Source organism: Erpetoichthys calabaricus, chromosome 5 (assembly GCF_900747795.2).
Source record: "Erpetoichthys calabaricus chromosome 5, fErpCal1.3, whole genome shotgun sequence".
In the NCBI taxonomy this organism is placed as follows: Eukaryota; Metazoa; Chordata; class Cladistia; order Polypteriformes; family Polypteridae; genus Erpetoichthys; species Erpetoichthys calabaricus.
In genome coordinates, this window is record NC_041398.2 from 155,881,931 (window position 1) to 155,903,447 (window position 21,517).

Below are 21,517 nucleotides of genomic sequence, written 5' to 3' on the forward strand. Positions count from 1 at the left end.
TACAAAAATCAAAAGTAATATGCAAATAAGCACTGCTGTCACTTGCTGTTCATTGAATTTTTATTTTATTTTCAAGTTCTCAACATGCAAATATATTTTAATTAGCGTGGGTCAATGGGTGGGACTTTGCACCTCGATTTTCCACAATTCTTTGTCCTTCATATCTATAGCCACTTCATAGAATATTTATCACTTCGATTGTGCATAAGTCACGTGATTTTGATCTTTTCACCTCAGCTTCCTAGTGAAACTGTCGCACAAAATCCAAAGACCACACATAATTGTAGTTCTGAAGTAATTACTATGCTATTTAATTACAATGTTTAACATGACAAAAATTACCCTTTATTACATTATAATTTACATTTATTTATACTGATGTGGAAATGGGACACTGTGTTTTTGTTTTTTGTAGTATAATAAACTTACCCCCTACAGTTTTCACTACCTCCTCCTATAGTTATTTCACATTCCCCTGTAGTTGATCAAAGACTGGATCAGACTCCTTATTGTTATAACTTTTTAAAATAAGGTGACATAGTAGTACATTTTTTTTTTTTACTTTTATTTCAGTACTTTTCAAAATAATGTGATATGGTAGTAATTGTTTTATTCACAGTGAAGACCTTCCATAATCCATAATTTTCATTTATTTCATGCTTCTTTTTCATCATTTATAAGATTTTTGTTTTAATCCACCACATTAATAAATATATTAGTAACTAATATGAACTGTATTCGCTATCAATTAATTTCACATTTATGAACAAAAAAATGAAATTTAATTAAACTGGAATCAATTTTCTGACCTTTCTAGAAATTCTTGATCATATCATTCCAAAAATATAATTAGAAAATATGCCTGAACAGGTGAAAAATATTTTTGAATTGCATTATTTTTATATTGTTTTATCATATTATCTACCCTCTAATACATCCTGGTGGATTATAAGAATAGATTAATGCAAAGAAGATACATGTAGTGTCATAACCAAGTACTGAGACCTCAGAACTAGAGGCTAAGAGAGTCTCAACTAACGCCATCCCCCTAAATGCCCAGGCTACCCGCAACTAGCATCCTTCATGTGGTAAGGAGAGAAACAGTGGACCAAGCCCTCATCTTCTGACTCATGCCCGCTGAGTACAGCCAGGGATTTGGAAATGTGTGTCGACCTAAATCCGAGACTCACCTTCCCACCTGAAATCACAGCCACCAATCTGCCCAGACTTGGTTCTTGGTCTAACTCCTGCCGATGTGTCTTCATTGTTGAACTAAAAGTCCCTTGGGAGGAAGCCATTGATGAGGAATATAAAAGTGAAAAGCTGCAGTATACCAATCTTGCAGCTGAGGCAAAAGAGTGAGGCTGGAAAGTGAAGGTGCATCCATTAGAGGTGGGCTACAAGGGCTTTGTAGCTAGTGGGCATCAGAAGGCAGGTCCAGCAGAAGGTAATTAAGGAACTTGCCACTGCCACTGAAAAAAGCAGTCACTGGTTGTAGCTGAAGAGAAAGGAGACAGTATTGGGCTGCCAAATGACCACTTAATAACCATTCGACACACAGGTCTGATCAGCCTGTGGTGGGCCTGCCTCAGCTGAGGGTGTTTTGTGGTAAAAGGCCGAAAAATCCTGTGAGGCTGGGGTACGCAACTGATGATATGTTGTATTGGTGGAAACATCACTTGTAAGAAGATGCTATATAACACCTGACCCGACACAGATTGAACACGGGAGGCACGTGTAATATAAAAAGACTTTTATTTATCTTCAGCTGGAGGGCACGTCTTCCCCGTAAACCCCCTAGCCACAACACAGTCCCAAGCACTACTAACCACCAGTACCACACAAATACTTTCTCCTCCTTGGCACCACCACTCCTCTCTAGCAACCTTGTCCTCCTCCACCAGGCTCTGGCCCCTGAATAGTGGTCGCTGTCTCCTTTTATAGGTCACCTGGAAGTGCTCCAGGTGTTTGATCACCGAGTTCCGGAGGTACTTCCAGGTGTGATGAATCTGTTGCCCACACAGGCTCAGGAGTCCCAAACACAGCACCCTCTGTCGGTACCTGTGGGACCCAACAGGGCTGCCCCCAACTCCAATTACCAGGGAGCCCTGCGGGAAACCACGGCACTATTCCAGCCCAGGGGGGCGGCCATCTAGCGTCCAGGGGGAGGTATTGCACTTTCCAGGGCTGCTCCCCCTGAATTCAGTGTGCAGGGGCGTCCTAGCTGGGCATGGATTCCAGCTGCCTACCACACACTAAATGGTCCTTATCAATGTGGTGCTCACAAAGGACATCTCAAACCCCGCACAAGGCAAGTGCTGTGCTGAATCGTCAGGGATTGTAATATCTAGTCCTTTTAAACAAACTATTTCTATGTGTATGTGATCAGATAATTGTTTCTATGAAATTACTTTCATTTTGACTAGAATCCCATTTTAATGTCTATAGCTCATCATCATTATTATTATTATTAGTAGTAATAGTAGTAGTAGTAGTAGTAATTGTATTATTATTATTAGAATATTAAGACCTGTGCACAGTATATGAAATTATAGCAGAATTGTTTTAGAAGTGTTACTTTGTGTATATATTTCTTCATGGAATCATCTGTTGTTTTGGTGACTTGATTGTTTAGGAGAATTAGACAAGAATTAAGACTGTGGAATGTGTTTAAACTTAAAGTTGAAAGTAAAGTTCCAGTCATGATGAAGACCAGAGTGATGTCCGTCCTCTGATGTTTGCATACAACATTTTATTTTACTTCATTTAGTCTTAGTTGGATACTTTTCCCTCAGTTTTTCTAATAATTCTGTAAACCCCTCATTAGTAAACAATTCTCACAGTCTGTCTCTGCTAGCCATTAATCTAATTTTGCTTTTAACATTAGAAGCACCACAACTGACACCAACCGTTTTTAAATCTCTAATTATTTACCCAGTGTTCACGTCACACTCCTATCCCTTCTTGGCTTTTCCTAATTTGCAGCAATGCAAATGCCCATGTTGTTGAAATTCAAGTTGTAATAACTATCAAGTCCAGTTCAATTGATAATGTGTCGATGGCTGTGAAAGGCTATATTCATGACTTCACAACAATTTATGCTAGTTTCCTGGCTTGCAAACTCTGATTTTGAATTAATATTTGAAGGACACGAAAACTTGTATTGTGAACACGAGAATTTTCCAGTAATTGCATATACCAGACCTGATTTAAATTCTACACTTTTACAGAAAGTGAAATTTAAGATATATACGGTATACAGGCTTGATATTAATATTTTTTTGGTGTTAATATTGTTGAAATGGGATGCTTCTGTGTCCATGGCAGGCATTAAAAGTGAAGTGTTTTTTGAGTTATTTTCTAAATTATTTTCTCAAGACTCTAAACTGTCCTCTTCTGAAATTAAATATTTTAAACAACCTTACCCTCCCCAGGGTGTCTGCACAAAGTGCTGTTTTGTTGGATTCCCCAGTTACATTGTTAGCTTAAGTACTTAAGATAATACTGCAACTTATACAGCTTATACATAAATTTAATTCTGCTGCCTCTTCTACCAAAATGAACACTCTCAGTTAATTTGGCCATGATCATAGAACCATCAGACTGTTCTAATAATGGCCCATTTTCTTTGATGAATGTTGAAGTAAAACTATTGGTGAAGGCTTTTACATGCCATCTGTAGTAGGATGTTCAACAGTAAGTTTTTTAGCAGTTTGATTCGATAGCCAGTATAATGTATCTATATACACTTTTAGACAATTTTTTTTTTTTAACAAATAACTACAAATATTGTAATAATAAATACAATTAGTACAGAATCTTATCTATCTAAACCCTTATCAATACTCTGCTACTCAAATGGAATCAACTGCAGGTGTTTACCTTTCCTCAACTGACCAAAGTACAACTTTATTCTCTTTAGCTGTTTCTCTCTCACCCACCCACTCACTCACTTACTGATGTTGCAGCACAAGACATAGCTACTTTTTGTTATCCCTTCCTGTTTGTACTGATTCGCCAATCAGAATTTTTTCTGGTTAATTCTCTTAATGGGGCAGGCTTATTTATTTTACACAGTTCAATTTAAGGCTGTAATACACCAACATAAAATCACATTTCCCATTTCCTTTTGTGTGCACTTTTTATGTTTATGGGGGAACGTTGGCTTTTTCATGAAGCTCTTTAAATAAATAAATACATACTGAAAATAGATAAATATATATATATATATATATATATATATATATATATATACACACACACATTATGGTCTGAACACACACCAGAATGACTAAAAAGGAAGAAAATTTTAAAATAAATAAAATCTCTTGGCAGTCACACTCATGGTGAGGCATTATACAGGCATATTGATGTTGGTACAAAGAAGCCCCAGTAGCATTTCTTGACACACTTTGGTTGAAAGTACTCAGTGTTAGTGTATCAGGATCAGGATATATGCAGCTTTGTTCATAATGGCACTCAGCTTTGTTTTAATTCCCTCCTTTGCTAATGCCTCCAGGGGGTCCACAAGCATGCTCCAAATCCGAATCTGCACCTTTAATTAGCTTGTTAATTTGGTGGGCCTTGTGATGGTCTGGGTCTGCTCCATACTCCCTTGTTGCATCTGGGAACCCCTTCAACCCGGAACCGTGAATAGGTCTGAACTGAGATGAGCCAGGCAAATGAAGACACACACATCCAGCAAATCAATCAGAACAATAACAAAATGCAATTAATGTAGTTATTCCAGCTTTCAATAAATAATCTTTAAAAATGTATGTGAAGGAAGAGGTTAAAATAATCCAATAAATAAATATCCAGACCCCAGTGACACTGTTAGGATATAGCGGGTTGGACAAAGACTGACTGACTGACTAAAAATGAGGTTAAAATCATGAGGCAGGAAACGGTTCTAAAAACTCAGTCCCTTTTGCATCCTTTCTTAAAACTTGTGTCCACTCTGCTTTCGCCAGATGGGAAGAGACATTCTTCCAACAGGCATAGCCAACCTTTTGTCACAGGTCTGAGTCATTGCTGTTACCAGCTTTCAGCAGTGCGCCATGCCTTGCCTCCCGCTGCCACTCCTCAGCCTTATGTTGGAGCACTCTGTGACTATTGACTATTGGGTCTCTCCAGCTACCCCAAGAAATGCTCAGCTGGAGTGGTCCCTCTTCACCCCCGTTGAGCATTAGCTCTATGCTCCTCCTAGGTGCTGTCCTCCCAGCTGCCTGCCTCCTTTCCTCTGCACCCTGGTGGCTCCCGATCTTCCATCTCCACAGCTTTTTCCACTTTTAACCTCTGACTCTTGTTCTCCCTTCTTTTCTTTTTGTTCTCAGTTGTTTTTTCTTTTCATTTTTATCCCTTCTTTTCCTTCTATTCTCCCTGTGCTACTTTTACTTTTTTCTTTTTCTTCTTATTTTTCATTGTTTTTTTTTCCTTCTTCCCTCTGCTGTGCAGTCTCCTTTATACAGCCTGACTGGGTGCAGACATGAACCTCCGCCCACTCTGAGGTGTGAATGAGGCACCTAACTAATCCAATTGCATTTGTACATGAGTGTGCAATCAGCCAAGCATCACAATCAACGTCAGAGCAGCACCCGTTCTGAGCCTACACATTCTTGGGATGCGATTATTTATTTAAAAACTGGCACTGTGCCATGGACCACTTATCATAGAAGTAATGTTATCATCCCAGGTCACCACAATATGGAAAATTGCAATGGTCATCACATTGTTGTAAAAGATGCGAAGGATGTCACTTTCCACATTAAAAGAATGAAGAATGCAGTTTCCTAAGGAAGATGAGCCTGCTCTGCTCTTTCTTACATAGTTCCTCTGTGTTCTGAGAGGACTACAACCTGTCTTTAATGTGGACTCCCAAGTACATGTAGGAGCGCAACAACTCTACTTCCACTGCCTGAATAGGAACCAGACACGGAAGCTCTTTGGCACAGCAAAAGGTCAATAACCAGCTCCTTGGTTTTGCTGCAACTGATGTTAAGTTGTAGACAATTCTTTCAGCACCAAGGAACAAAGTTCTCCACCTGACTCCTATTCTCTGACTCATCCCCCTTATCAAAACACCCCAAAAGTGGTGAATCATTTGAGAATCTGTGCAAGTGACATGACCTAGTATTTATAGTCGTATGTGTACAGAACAAAGAGAAAAGGATGACTTTTCCTTTTGGTGCTCCAGTGTTGCTCACATCTGCATCTTAAACGCAGTCCTTGAGTATCACACACTACGGTATGCCTGACAGATAGTCCATTATTCATGACACCATAGGTACATGCATATCCCTAAGCTTAACCCCTAACAGGGCTGGCTGGAATGTACTAGAAGCACTGGAGTAATTAAAAAAAAACATAATCCTCACAGTGGTTGTGATGAGAATAAGCCTTGTGGAGCAGATAGATAGTTGCATCTTTATAGTCTAGGACCAGTCTCTCAAAGGTCTTCATGTTGTGAGACATAAGTGCCGCTGGTCTGTAGTCATTAAATGAAGAGGTGCTTGCCTTCTTTGGAAATGGAACAATGTAGGATGTTTTCCACATCAGCAGCAATTTCTGCAGCCATAGGAACAGACTGAACAGGTAACAGGGAACACCACAAATTTGGTCAGCACAGGCCTTAAGAACTCAAGGACTGACTGTATCTGGTGCTGCATCTTTTGTTGCGGTAGCCATTTTGTCACAATATTGTTTGTAGCAACAATCCACACTGCTAGTCAGGTGGCTTGTGAACCACATTTGTTATTATTGCACTAGTCCAACATTAGATAGCAATTTACATAATCTGAAATCCAAACTTTATTACTGCTAAATGAAAAAACTTTTCAAATTGAATCAACACACTTCAGAACTACTTAAGAAGTTGAGCGTGCCTGTTTTGACTCAGATTTCTGGTTTAATTTTGGGCTTTAGTGTTCCAATTTCTCAAATTATTGACTTTTTTGTTGTTTTTATAGCTTATCATTATAACTTGTTTGCATCTTGGTGCTCCCAATTAAACAGTGTAATGGACAGCCAGGTCCCATGCCCGGCAGGGATGTCCCTGCTGCATCTGTTCCGGGGGAGCAGCCATGAACAGTTCAATACCTCCCCCAGGACGCTTGGTGGCAGCCTCCCTGGCAGACGATGATTCCCCAACCTGGCGCATGGCTCCATGGGAGATGGAGTCCTCCACAGCCTGGTTGGGGGCTCGGATGGCCGCTAGGGGGAGCTGCATGGAGTTTGCAGCCCGGCTGGTCGAATCTTCAACCCCACCCGGAAGTGCAATTAGAACCAGATGGTCGAGCACCTGGAATGCTTCCGGGTGGGTTATAAAAAGGGCCAGCCACCACCACTCAGGGAGCCAGAGTTGGGAGGAAGGAGACGAAGCTTGCGGAGGAGTGGTGGGAGAGAAGAGTGTGTTGTTGCTGAGATTGGGATTGTGCTTTTGGGACTGTGTATTGCCTGTGGCCCACGGGGAAGACGTGCACCCACGGGTGAAGAAAATAAAAAGTCCTTGTGTGTTTATACGTGCCTCTGTGTCCTTCTGAGCCGGGTCAGGCGCCTATATAGTGCCTTTTCTACAACAGATTCTTTGTAGATTGGGGGTTGTTCTTCCTTGACTTAGGACTATATGACCAGGCTTTTACTTTTCAGTGGATTTGGATCTGGTTGGATCCATCTGTTAATCCGATGCCCTGGTTTCCCATTTGATTTAATATTGACTCTCCTAGATCTCTATCTATTCATCCCTTTATTTCCTTGAAATTAAAGTACTGTTTTCCAGATTTAGTTCCCTCTATTTCATATGCACTAAATCTGTCCAACACTTTTCCATCTACTGTGAGATTTTTGTATTGGTATTACATACCAGGCATGGTGACATGTTTTCTGAATTTTCCAATTACTGAGGTCCAGGTTTTATATTTCCTCATATTCCTTTTTCTCCCGCTCTTCTCTTTGCTATCCTTCCTACCTTTTTAGATTTTTTCTGTTTGCTGTCTACAAAGTTAAAGCCATTGGCAGCCCTATATGCATCTCCATCTAAGACATCTTCTAGGCTCTTACCAAAACTTTTAGTCAGATACCATCACCTCTGTTCTTCTTCTCCATCTTATGGAAAGTCCTCTTTACTAGCATCTGTTTATCCCTTAAAAATGAAAATGATCAACCATTAGTTTATTTAGATTAAATTTGTGCTCTCTTTTTACCTTGATCATTGTACATTTTATGTTATATGTTATACTGCTGACCTCAGTCCTCATCTGTGTTTCTTTAATATTCTTGGCATGTTTCTTCACATGCTTTGGGATTAACCCCATTCCCAATTGTTTCTGCTTTCAGGAGAGCATGAACTCTTTAGAAGGGGAAGAGTGCTTGTTTGTGAGAAAATGCATAATTCATTTAAAAATCAAAAAACATGGAACCATTGAGTGTTTATTCCCCTCATTTATGATTAAGATTAGATTTTTTTCCAGTGGTCACTGACTCTTGCCTGTAAAACAGATAATGCACTTGATTAATAAATAAAAGTGTTTTTCATCCTGTTCATCTATGGATAGATTGAGACATGCACTGAAGCATTTCACAGCAGTTGTGCTGCTCCTTTTGCAATAGAGTACTCCCTAATGTCTAGATTTGTTATTTCTAACTTCTAGTTACTGTATAGCCAATGCATCTTCCAGGTGCTTTACTGCCAATGCATTTGTAAATTTCAATGTGTTAAAACTGGCATTTGTTTCAAAAAATTTGAAATTTTTACAAATAGGTCTGCTAAGTTGCTGTTAATCTTTGCAAGGTGAATGTGAAAACACAAAGACAAAACTGTTCTCAAAAAAGGAAATAGTACATTGATTCTTGTCTCCTTTTATAGATGCTGTAAACTCACAAAAAGCCACAAATTAAACTGTAGTCACATTTAAATAAATGAAAGTCCATCAAGTTAGATGGCCTGACCCCTTGTACTTAAGTGGTATATGTTAAAAGCCAACGATCAGATTAAAAAAAATGCACTTCTACATGTCTAATCTACAGATACTGCTCTGCCAATACTAATTTAACTTAACTTTAAATGTTTAATGATATTAGAATATTAGGAAATGTTTGACAAGAACAAAACATTCAGCACAACAAAGCTCACTGGTCCTATCTACATGATTTCTGCAAAATAAAATTAAGTCAAGTTTTGAATGCCCCTAAACTTACAATCTCTATCACAGTACCTGATAGTTTATTCCATGTGTCTATGGTTCTCTGTGTGAAGGAATCTACTCATCTGCCCCTGGCATTGAGCGTAGCTCACAGCAGTAAGTACTAAGTAGTAATCTCACAATAACAAATTCTGGAAGACGCTATAGATTTTCTAAAATAACACCCCCAGTACCTCAGGTCCATGCCCAGTACTTACTGCAGCTCTTTGGAATTAGCTGATGTCTCTGCAATACATAACTGTAGAATAAGTAAACTTTACATGCTTAGAGCTTGACTAGTATGGTTGTATTACACTTTGTGGAAAACAGAAAATGATCTATTCCCTAACCCAGAATAAATACCAAGTGGAAAAAATAATAAAAAGGGAGGTTATTAACTAAATCAATTAAGCAAGGCAGAAATTAAAAATAAATCAATGTATAATAACAGGAACTGCGGTGGGTTGGCACCCTGCCCGGGATTGGTTCCCTGCCTTGCGCCCTGTGTTGGCTGGGATTGGCTCCAGCAGACCCCCGTGACCCTGTGTTCGGATTCAGCGGGTTGGAAAATGGATGGATGGATAAAAACAGGAAAAAAACATACATTTTTGGGCCAGACTAACAGATCTTGAGTCATTCTATATAGAGTAAAGGTGCCTTTTGTAGTTAATCATCTCAGTACCACCAACAGGTGCTTTTTCTTTTGTGTTATTCAGACTTCTATTCCTACCAAAAGACAAGACCTTGCATTTTACTCTACTACCAGTTCCTAGCCCACTAACTTTATGAAAGCCTTTTAGAAACATTCCCAAAGCTAGTTTTGAGGTTTGGGGAAGATAATATTTTTACTTTTTAAATGCTCCCACCACAGATCTCAGTTTGGGCCCATGTCTAACTTATAACTAAAAATGTACCAACTTGCAAGATATGACACTCTGGCTGAATCTTAGATATTTAATCAGCAAAGCAATTTACATTTTGCGGTACCTCCCAATTCTTGTAGTATTGGCCCTGATTGAACACGTTTTTACATACTTGCTGTATTTTTTAAAATGAAAATATTTCACAGTATACTCTTGTATCTATCCATGTTTATTCATATATATTCAATTTTGTTTAACAAAATTAGTCAGATGGCCAATTACCACTGACATGTAATTCCATGATCCTAGTAATTACTGTATCTTTCTGTCTTTGTGTGCTTAAATAATAAGTTTGCAAAAAATATATTAGCCATATACATTATTTTTGTTGTGAGGTGATTTTGTCATTTTTAGATTAGTATTTGATAAGGTGCTTATCATACAAGTGTAGAAATCTGAACCCTTTTTCTAGCAGTCATTCAAGATCATGCTGAGAGGTTCCTGATAGGGTCACATACTAAAAGAGTGACCAGTGAAGAAAATGGTAGAATATTTAATCAATTATTGATATTTTTCAGGCTGTATAGTCTCAGTTCCATATTGTTTGCAGTTTCTTTTTTTTCTTTCCTTCCATATTGGCCATTTTCTGGTAAACTTAAAAGCCAAAATAAAATTATATGCACTGGTCAATTAATTAATATGTTCTGGCATATTCTAGCCTAATAATTAGCTTGCTATGTCAAACATTTTAGGGTGTGTATTTTTTTCATTTACTGTATGTTACAATATTCTTTGACAAAAAAATAATCTACTGTATCACAAAATAAGATGGACTTGCAAATATGGGTATGGATAAAATATCAAATTTCAGAGACTGTTGCAGTTGAATTAAATGAGTGTTGAGTTACTTTTTTGCTGATAAAGCAGAAAAGTATCTTATAGCTTTTAATTACATACAGTATGTGACACCCTATGTAAAGATAAAAGTGGTGAATTTTATAATCTTTAAATGCTCATTGCAGATAAATGTTTTAAATGTATAAAAAAATTATCAATTATTTATTTGTTTATATTTTTTCAGATTATTTGTGCAGTGTTTGCTGCACTGCTCCATTTTTTCTTCTTGGCTGCATTCACATGGATGTTCTTGGAAGGAGTACAGCTCTACATTATGCTTGTGGAAGTGTTTGAAAGTGAGCAATCACGGAAAAAGTACTTTTACCTGGTTGGCTATGGTATTCCTGCTTTGATAGTGGCTGTGTCAGCAGCAGTTGACTATAGAAGCTATGGAACAGACAGTGTGTAAGTATAACCAAATTATTCAGAAAATATAATCTTTCATGTATATACCTTTAAGAGAATTGTTGATGAGCAGGCAGAACACTATATCATTTTATAAGAGAACAGACCACTTTGCCCAATAAAGCTTGTCAATCCTATCCACTTAATTTCATCAAAATAACATCAAGTCTTTAATGTCCCTTAAGTCCTACTGTCTGCAATGCTACTTGATATTTTATTTGATGTATAAATGGTTTTGTGTGCGATTAAAAATTTTTTGTTTGTGTGAAATATACCCATAAAGGAGTACTCCCCCAAAAAATTATACTTTTTGTGTGTTAATTATCGCATTCAGTTTGTAGTGATGACCAAGAAATTTAAATCTCAAGTTTTCATGCAGAATTGAAATTAAAGTTTGATGTAGTATAAATCAACGGTGACCAGTGTTTGACAATAGCAAACAATATCAAAACATCCATGTAAAATCTCACACTACTCAACATATGGCAAGAACAAGAGTTTTACTGAACAGTCAGCATAGGTTCAGAAAAAGAAGGTTGTTTTTTACTAACATTCTAGAATTTTATTAATGAAGCAACAAAAGGATAGGATAAAAGTAGTGCATATAATATTTATCATGACTTTCAGAAAGTATTTGATAAGATCCTACATGAGGGGTTGAGCATCAAACTAAAAGAAGTGAGAGTTCAAGATGTAGTGTGTAGATGGGTGCGGAATTGGCTCAAACACAGAAACCTTATCTGAAATGGTGATTTTAAGAGTGGAGTCCCTCAGTGGTCAGTGCTAGGGTTTCTACTATTTTTAGCAAATATTGCAATGGAGATGGACAAGTTACACCAGCCAGGGATAAGTCACCAAAAGAATACATTGGCATTACTCCACAGATTCGCACATGCATTTTCCAGCTAGTGTGGCAAAAGGCAAAAAGTCCTTTTGAGGATAGCGAGCCACCTCAAAGAGCAATGTAAAGAGCAGAGAATCCATCTATTGTGGCACTCGGTGCCAATGCTACATTAAGGTTAGAAACGGGACATGGAGAGGACCTACGTTCCGACTCAGCAAAGTGCCAGGTGCTTTAGAGACCTAAAACAAACCTGCTTGGCTCTTCAGAGGAGGTGGTGGAGAGTCTCGAAGGCTCAGATCCGTAATCTGGAATGCCATTCACACCAGCAGTACAGGGATGGAATCAGCTGAGAGACTGACACCTCTGGAGCTCCTCCACCACTTCTCCGTCTGCTAAGGTCCATTAGTCCATGTGCGCGGACACCAGCAGAGCTTCAGGCTGATGGGGCTGGGGAAAAGTGTGACAGATCGAGTTGCCACTGACTCCCAAGTGAGCTATGAGAAGCGGAGTCAGTGGCAAAAATACACAGGCAAAGGACAAGGCAGATTGTAGAGGGGTTGTGAAGTGGCAGTGAAGGGAGAGTCTTAAAGTTAAGATTCAGACTTGGAACATGGTTTGCAGCACCAGTTCAGTAAAGGAAAGCAGCAAAAAGACCAGAACATCTGCATCCCCACACAAGGAGGTTCACCTAGTTGCCCACAAATGACGAATATTGAACATCTCTGTTGCATTGCATAACAGCACAGCACTTAACATCCTGGTTGTGCCACCTGCCAGCGTAGCATGCAACATCCCTGCTGTGCCAGCTGACAACAAAGAGCTCAAAAACCCTGCTGATGTGCCCTCAACACTGGCTGCATGACCAAAACAGGAGAGAAGACCAAACCACCACTTCAATGAGTTTATGTGCTGTTGCAAACAGTTTGGAAGTGACCATTGTGGACAGCAACTTTTAAGGGAGGACTATGCAGTGTTGCTGGACAAGTTACGTCAGACAGGGATGAATCAACAAAAGAATAAGTTGGCATTATATTGTCAATAGCAGTAGTGCCTATAAAAAATGGCAATTCCAAACAGTCGCATTTACAACTAGTGTGGCAAACCGTAAGGATTCCTTTTAAGGATAGCGAGCCACCTCAAAGATTCATGTAAAGAACAGAGAATCCATCCTTTGCTGTGCCTAGCACTGACGTTACAATATAAATGATCGGATAGGAATATAAATAACCAGCTTGTTATGGTTTTAAATAATATCAAGTTAGGCGGATTGGCATATATTCTAGTATCCATTGAATCATTACAGAGGAACTTGGAAAGCACATAGGCTTGGGCAGATTTGTAGCAGAAACTTAATGTTAGTAAATGTAAGGTACTACATATAGCAGGCATGTCAAACTCACTACCATTGGTGGGCCGCTTCGACTGCCATACGTGCATCAGCGGGCCACACTGTAACAAATACTATTATACTATTATACAAAGTTACTGTAGCTTTCTTTCCAATACTGAAAACTTTAAAAAATGTAACACTTAAAGTTTAAAGAAAAGCAATGTATTTCCATACAGTCTCCATACAACAGTGTAGAATTAGAGTCTTTGCCGGGTCCTTATTATATTATATTCATTATATTATATTCATTTCTTATATAGGAGTCTTACAGAGTGAGATCTATTTCTTTTGTCCCGACACTTGGCATTTCTTGTTAGTAACCAGTTCGTCAATATCAGGCTTGAAATCTTGTGCAGCTGCAACTTTTATGAGGGATGAAAGGTGCTTGACGGTAAGTCTTGAGCGATGTGGGGTTTTGGTAGCTTTCATTAACGAAAACAATTGCTCATAAAGGTAAGTGCTTCCGAACATAGACAGTACTCTCGATGCCAACTTACGGATCTGCACATACGAGGGTGGCAGGTAAGCATACAAGCCTGGCATACCAACTTCGTTGTATTTTGCCGTCAGAATAGAATCTGACTGCACTTCAATCAATTCCATTTGGATATTCTCAGGCGCATTCCCAACGTTGTAAGAGAACAGCGCAATGCCCTGTTTGTGTGAACTGAAATCATGAAAATGCTCACTGAATTCATTGCTCAGTACCGTATTTTTTGCACCATAAGACGCACTTTTTTTTTCCCCAAAAGAAGGTTGGAAATGTCTGTGCGTCTTATGGTGCGAATATTGCATCACAGACCATGATGTGTAATACCTGACAAAAGTCGACATCCAGGGCTAGAGGGCGACAAAACTCACTGTTACGTTACAGGCATTCCCTCTGTGCTTGGAGGAATGTTAGACTCATTGACTCGGCATCTAATCCTTGCGTGTGCGTGAGTTGCGAAATCTAAACAAATATAAACAAAGGCAAGATAGCGTCTACATCTCATGAGGGAGCATTATCACTGAGTTGGACTCTGGACTTGATAGATTACCAGCCGCTGGACTACTTCAGGCTGTTCTTTCCTGAAGCTGCCTTTCAGCTACTGTCAGACAAGACAAACAGGTATGCAGAGCAATTTCTTGAATCGAGGGCTGTGCTTGCACCGCATTCTCATTTTTCAAACTGGAAACCCACAACAAAACACGAGATGAAGGGCTTTGTGGCATTACAAATATAGATGGGACTAGACTGGCGATATAACTTCAGGGAGCATTGGTCCAAACGTGCTTTGTCCCCTGGTGGCTTTGGACAGGTTATGTCGCGTGATGATAGGTACGTGATGCTGCAAAGTGATTGTGAGCAACTGAGCTTAATAAATTCTGACACTAGCGATGAGGAGTTCTTGGGGTTTCCATAAAACTAGAAGAATGCTTGAACCTTAAAGTCTCTCCTTATTTGTTAATGACAGTGATGATGTTTCTTAATACCGCTGTTGAATTTACATGGTTGAAATATTATTCTGCTATATTTTATTAAACATATTAGTGCACCATTTGGTTCAGAATATTTTTTTTCTTGTTTTCCTCCTCTAAACCTAGGTGCGTCTAATGGTCAGGTGCGTCTTATGGTGCAAAAAATACGGTAATTCAAGTTGGAAAACAAATCCTCCAAAAATCTAATTTTACTTTATTAAGTTTACTTCAAAGTTTGTATTGTAAAATAAGCCAATATGCAAAAAGCCACCTGACCTGCAATAATTTTACAAACTCAAAATCACAAAAATATGTTAATAAACAACTCACCAACTTCTCTCGTCCACTTCAGATCTTCAGCTGTAGTCTGCACTAACTGTTCGTTACAATACTAGCACAAAATTACATAAAACTAGAGCAAAAAAACATGAAAATATGCGGGCTATTACTACTTGTGATGATCAGTTCTGCTCAGTAGCCAGTCTCAGCAGCCCAGTCAGTAGTGTAGCCTTAGCAGGGGCGGCTCGTGGCAGCCCTGGGCAGAGAAAGAATCGGTGACCCCTTTGCCTGGCAATGTCAATACGGTATCTTATGCATGGCAGATGGCCACATCCGTTGCGGACACTGCATAGCCGCCTCGTGCTCATGACACGCTTCTATATACGCGTGTCCGTAACTTGAAAACCAAGTGGCGGCCCATGATATTCTCATTACGGGAGAACGTTATAATACTACACATAGCTTACTGCTCCGACTCGAGCGACATTTGTAAATACAGCGTTCTAATTAACAAGAAACACAATGTTTTTCGGCCACATTGCCGTCAGCTGTGTCGTTATTTTCTCTTTCTGTTTTATATTCAATATATATTGGCGTGGCAGCCCCTGGGATTTGGAGGCACTGTGCAGGTGCACAGTTTGCACATGCCTAAGGCCACCCCTGCTGCCTGCTGCTGCAGCCTAGCACTTCAGTTGTGATGCTGCGGCTCATTAACTTTGGTCAAGGCTCGTTGCTATACTAGCAGATGACATTTCCGGTACCGTAATGCCATGGGAAAATGCATGCGGCCCGGGGGCTGCGTGTTTGACATGCCTGACATATAGGAAGTAAAAATCTTAGATTTGAATACACAATGGGATGTCTGAAAATTGAAAGTACACCTTATGACAAGGATTTAGGACTTGTAGTGGACTCATCACTATCAACTTCCAAACAGTGTTCAGAAGCAGGCAGCTGTTTTTTAAAAGCTTTTCATAGTTTATACGTTTTAGGCTTTGCTACTTCTGCTCAAAACTTGTCTTACTAAAGTTAAATTTAACTGCTTTAGTCTTGGCATTTGTGCTCTGATGCACAACTTTGAAATGTTTTATAGTTTTGTCATGTGATCCTAATAGTTCACTCAATTCTACACCCTGATTCCTCTCCTAGTTATTACAAAATACTAAATCCAGACAGGCTTACCCTGTCATTGGTGTTATTTAACATACTAATTATGTCTAAAAACTCCTGTTCCTGTATTCTATGTATAAGGTTATCCCAGTTAATATTTAGGTAGTGTAATAAAAGACAGACAATGATCAAGGTTTGGGGTTTTTAACCCCATATACTGTAACAAAAAAACTCGGGTCCAATAATATTTCCTAAAATCATAAGACAAAAACATATGGTTGGACGGACAATTTAAGGTGGCGGGCCAGAAATTAGATGTGAGGAATGCTGGAGAAGGCGTGGTGGTGTATGGGTGTTGTACGTCATCATTGGGGAACCAGAGGAAAGAAAGGAACCCATAAGTGTTGCTCTTTGGGCTGTCCGGGCAGGGCTATGACGGCGGCGTTTTGTCCTTTTTGCGGGGAAAGAGAGAGAGAGGTTAGTACACTGCCTTTGTCCCCTGGCACAACTTGTCGTGGTGTGCGTCGGGTCCTTAAGCTGCTCCTCATGCACTCGTGCGTGACTGTAGTTAATATCCCCCATGACTACAATATCCCCATTAAAGTTGCCTTTTTAATGCTAGAAAAACAATGCACATTCGAATGTATTGCCTTCATTGGGTCGTCTATAGCACACTCCTAAACTAATGCCTCTATCTCCAATGTTTTCTAGCTGAATCCAAATGTACTGATTGAAATGTGGCTCATCATCATTCTGGTTTACATAAACTCCCCTCCCTTTCCTTTGTGTTTATCCATCCTAAAAATGAGTAACCATCAATGCTATATTCATCACTTACTCTGCTCTTTAGTCTGATATCTGTTATATTGTCATAATTATGATCAACTCCAACACACTTATTTTATTTTTGAAGCTCCAAGCATTTAAGCCAGAAATTTTTAAAGTGCACTGCACTTTAACTTTGGGCTAGATATTAAGTTTCTGTGTGTATTTTATACCACACTGTTGTCCTTACCTTCACATAAATTTTTAAACATGGCTTGTCCTAAAATTTCTGCCCCCTGCATTCTAGTTTAAACAATCCTTGACTCACCTATTCATATGCGTTCCTCAAAACATTGGTGCCCCTCTGTTCAAATGTAACCTGTCAAGATGAAATAGGAGCCATCTGTTTCAAGAGTCCCAATGCCCCAAAAATGTATGCACCTCTATCCTTCACCAAGATTTGAGCCTCATGTTAAGTCTTCTGATCTTCTTAATTTTACCTGGACTGGTACACAGCACTGGCAGAATTCAGAGAAGATCAACTTGCCAGTTCTACTTATCAGCCTGGCACCTCTTTAAATTTGCAAAACTGACAGCCTGCTCTTATGTATGCTACTTGTTCAAACATTGGCCGTGATTACTGGATCTGGCCAACAGCCTTTGTATCCTTTTTCACCCAGAAGGCAACACACTGTCTGAGACTCTCTGGAGCAAACCTGCATACTATTCTCTCTAATAACCTTTCTTTTTTTGGGGGGATGGTTTTGAGGTGACCTTTTGAGACTCCACGTGCCTGCCTACCACCTCAAACAGGACTTACATTGTATTGGCTTCATTTTAAGAGTTTGAATTAAGATTACTGAACTGCTCAACCCCTTTTTATTAAAATTGTATTTTTACTTAAATTATTAAAATGAAGAAACTAAATATCAGTTTAAGCAAACTACTGCAGTTATCTAATACCTGCTAGCTCCTGTAATACTTTCACACCTTAATTGCCTACACTGTGTCTTTATTTGAAATTACTAAACTTTACTTTTTCCTTTTCACTTCCCTAACAGATTGTTTTCCTATCTCTGCACCCCATTATTTGCTTCTTTACTTTTATGCTCGATGCCTTTGCCTTCACTGCTTGTACTTAAAATGTGTTCCTCTCCATTGAAGAACCCTAATGCCACTGCCCTCTTATTAGCACTAACTCGCCCTGGTAATCCTATTTATATCTTGATTCCTTCTTATTTAGAAAACATAATTAGTAAATACCATCCATCACTACAATACTGGTTATTAACTTACTCACCTGCAGGTTTCTACCTCTGCTTACCCTGTTCTGTGACCTCAAATTAGATGACTTCTTTTGTAATGTGAAGCTTCAGCACACCACCTACACCTTAAAATAAATTGTTTTTTCCTTATGAATATGCTTATGCCCTCACTCACTACTAGCACTAAAACTTTCTGATGTGAGCACAATGTACTGCTCTGTATATTTTTTATACCTTATTATCTTCCACTTAACACTAGAACCCATGAAGCCTATGAAAAAACACGTAATTCTGGGCCATCATAAATTCCTTCACACCTCTCCATTAGTGTCTTTTGTTTTGTGTCAATCAGCACAAGCAGCAAGCAGCCTTCTACCGCATCCACCCACTACCGCTGCTCAAGTCGGTCTAAATGTTCTCCCAGATCAAGTCTGTTTATCAGGGTGTGAGGTACTTGGAGTTGTATAGGGTAAATAATATATCATTATTTGGAACACATGTTCCGTGTCTACAACAGTCTTTGTAAATGTAGGATGACTGGAAATGTGAGGCAAGAAATGCTGAACACATAGCTAAAACAGAAACTTCTTTCATGTTATAGTACTAAAGACAAAATTTTGACATGAAGTGTATAGGTTGCAGGTTTGAGTCCGGGCGCTTCCTAGATTTACTATTTTGAGTAGTGAGCTGCTCTAATTTTTACTATTTTAGAATAAAAAGTTACATTTAATTTGAGTCTGTAATAGCCGGTGTAAATTTATTGTTTTTTTATTCAGTTTTATTCTCTCAGTCACCTTAATGATTCCCCTGATCTGACACTACTGTTTTCAAATAAAGACATACTATAACAGAGGTGAACTCAGATGAGGATGAGGGTCCTACATCAGAGAAAGAGAACAGAAGCCCTCCCCACAAGAAACGTCCACTAACACATAAGAACAATGCAGCTGCACCATGCGTAAAGGCAAAAGATGGCACCATTTGGATGCAGCAACAAGTTGGGCATTATCCTGCCAGTGAATCTGCCACACGCATGCCCTTCAACAAAACAGCAGGGTTTACAGAGCTTGCCAAGGTATCGTGCAAAGTTCCGTTTGCGATTATGTTTCTTGATGGTCTTTATATGAAAAACATTTAAATGTTACTTATATGAATGCCACATTGAATGTTGTTTATCCATATTTATTTACTTATCGTCCTACAGAGTAAAGTCAAAGTAGACTGCAGAACCTCCTGTGTTTGATCGACATAGGCATGCTGACAAAATACATGTGCAATGCTCCTCCCTATTTAGGAAAAGATCAGTTTTGAAAAGTGTGACAACAGCTTCCACCTTGCAGCTATAGACACTTCAGTACACGAGCAACTCTCAACGCTAGAGTTTAGAACTGGCAGTGCCATTCTAACACTTCAGTACATGAGGACTGGTACCAAGAATGTGGTCAGACTTCTTTTTTTTGGGCACATACACTGTCAGTATGGCACTGCCAGATCTACAGTCTACAACAGAATGAAAGAAATCGCATGCCATGATAACTAAAGAAATAGATGTTTTTTCTTAAGTTGTCATATAGTAGCATGTAACAAATATATTAAAGGGTGAAAATTGTATCCAGAGATTGCTGAAAGTAATTCATATAGAGATTAAATCATAAAACAAAAGAATGCTACTCAGTACGGGTTTTTTTATATAGTACTAGACATTAAGCCCGTTACAATAAGGGGCGCTAGAACAGTAGTCCATAAACATTAGTAGAAACAGTCTATATTAAATGGCAAGGGACTTTTTACCTCATTAAATTTTTCCCGTAAAATGCCTGTAATTTTCTCTGACAGTAATACTGGCTTTGCTGTCCGTAATATGCGTTTAATTTTCTGTCACAACGGTGGGCAATCAGCAGATTCTCCCCAGCAACTGGTGTAATGTGCGCGAAAATAAATCTACTTTTAAAAGTCATCGTATTGTAATATCATGAAAATTCGTATATTTAGGAAAACCCCTTCAACGACTGACACTTTACACTTTACCGGGCCAAACTTCTTAATCGCAAATCTGACATCCTCAGAGTGAACACCTACACAACAATGGGGAAGCTGGTCTCCGTGTCTCAGTACCCGATTGGATTTTTCATGTTTTATGTTTTAGGTCTTACCTCATTTACCGAAATCCGATTGGATCTGCTGCGCGATATTTTATAGGTCCCGCCCTCTCTGTCTTGTGTGACGCATCAGGCCCCGCGCATGCGCACTTCACCAGAAGACACACACACACGGACGCTGGACGCACACAGGGGTTTTATTAAAGAGGATTGTGTAACTAGTATATTAGAGGATACAAATTGTATTCAGAGATTGCTGAAAGTGATTCATATAGAGATTAAATCATAAAACAGGGTAGTTTTTTACTTATCATCAGTGAAGTAACTAATTATATATATCCCTTTAATAGTTCTTTTTTTTAATTGCTACATGGAAATAAAATGTCTAAGCACTGAAGACATAGCCAGTACTTTATTTCTCTATATTTGTTATTAATAACACTGTAGTGAGTGAGACATTCTAATGTACTGCACACACTTTTTTCCTTAGCTTTTACAAGCAATTACACAGAGAAATGGGGCACTTCAGTTAAAGCAAATGAAAACCATCTTCAGAAGATAAGTGAAAGGAGGAAAGTGTATGCATGTCAGGCTTTTTGGCTGTGGGTGTAGCTGTAAAGAGAGAGAGAGAGGAGGATGAAATGTTGTCCTTGGGTGGAATTGAACCAGTAAGAAAAATATTTAATATATATATACACTTCACCCCCTTCATGTTATCTGCAACCTTGTGGCAATGCCGACTTGGGGACAACAATTTCCATCAGCCAGTGCGCTGTGCCAGACAATCTGATCAGCACTCACACAGTTTAAATAAGTGCATCAACAAAAGTGGCAAGTCATTAAAGGTAGCAACTGATGCATATATTTTTATTTCTCTCAATCACTTTTGGACAACAGTTCAATTGTCTTGAAGGATTACAGTTTTTATCTTAGAGTGTATCTTTTTGTTTCATCTTCGAT

The 21,517-nt window shown here is 39.0% G+C and overlaps 1 protein-coding gene across 12 annotated transcripts in view; it reads left to right on the forward strand.

Annotated features, from left to right (window-relative positions):
- Positions 1–21,517, forward strand: part of adgrl3.1 (adhesion G protein-coupled receptor L3.1) — a 1,303,645-nt gene that overhangs the window by 881,662 nt on the left and 400,466 nt on the right. For all 12 annotated transcript variants that reach the window (XM_051927733.1, XM_028802158.2, XM_051927732.1 and 9 more), the window contains one exon: positions 11,124–11,344. In XM_051927733.1, the coding sequence (XP_051783693.1) occupies positions 11,124–11,344 (221 nt within the window). The remainder of the gene's footprint in view (positions 1–11,123; positions 11,345–21,517) is intronic.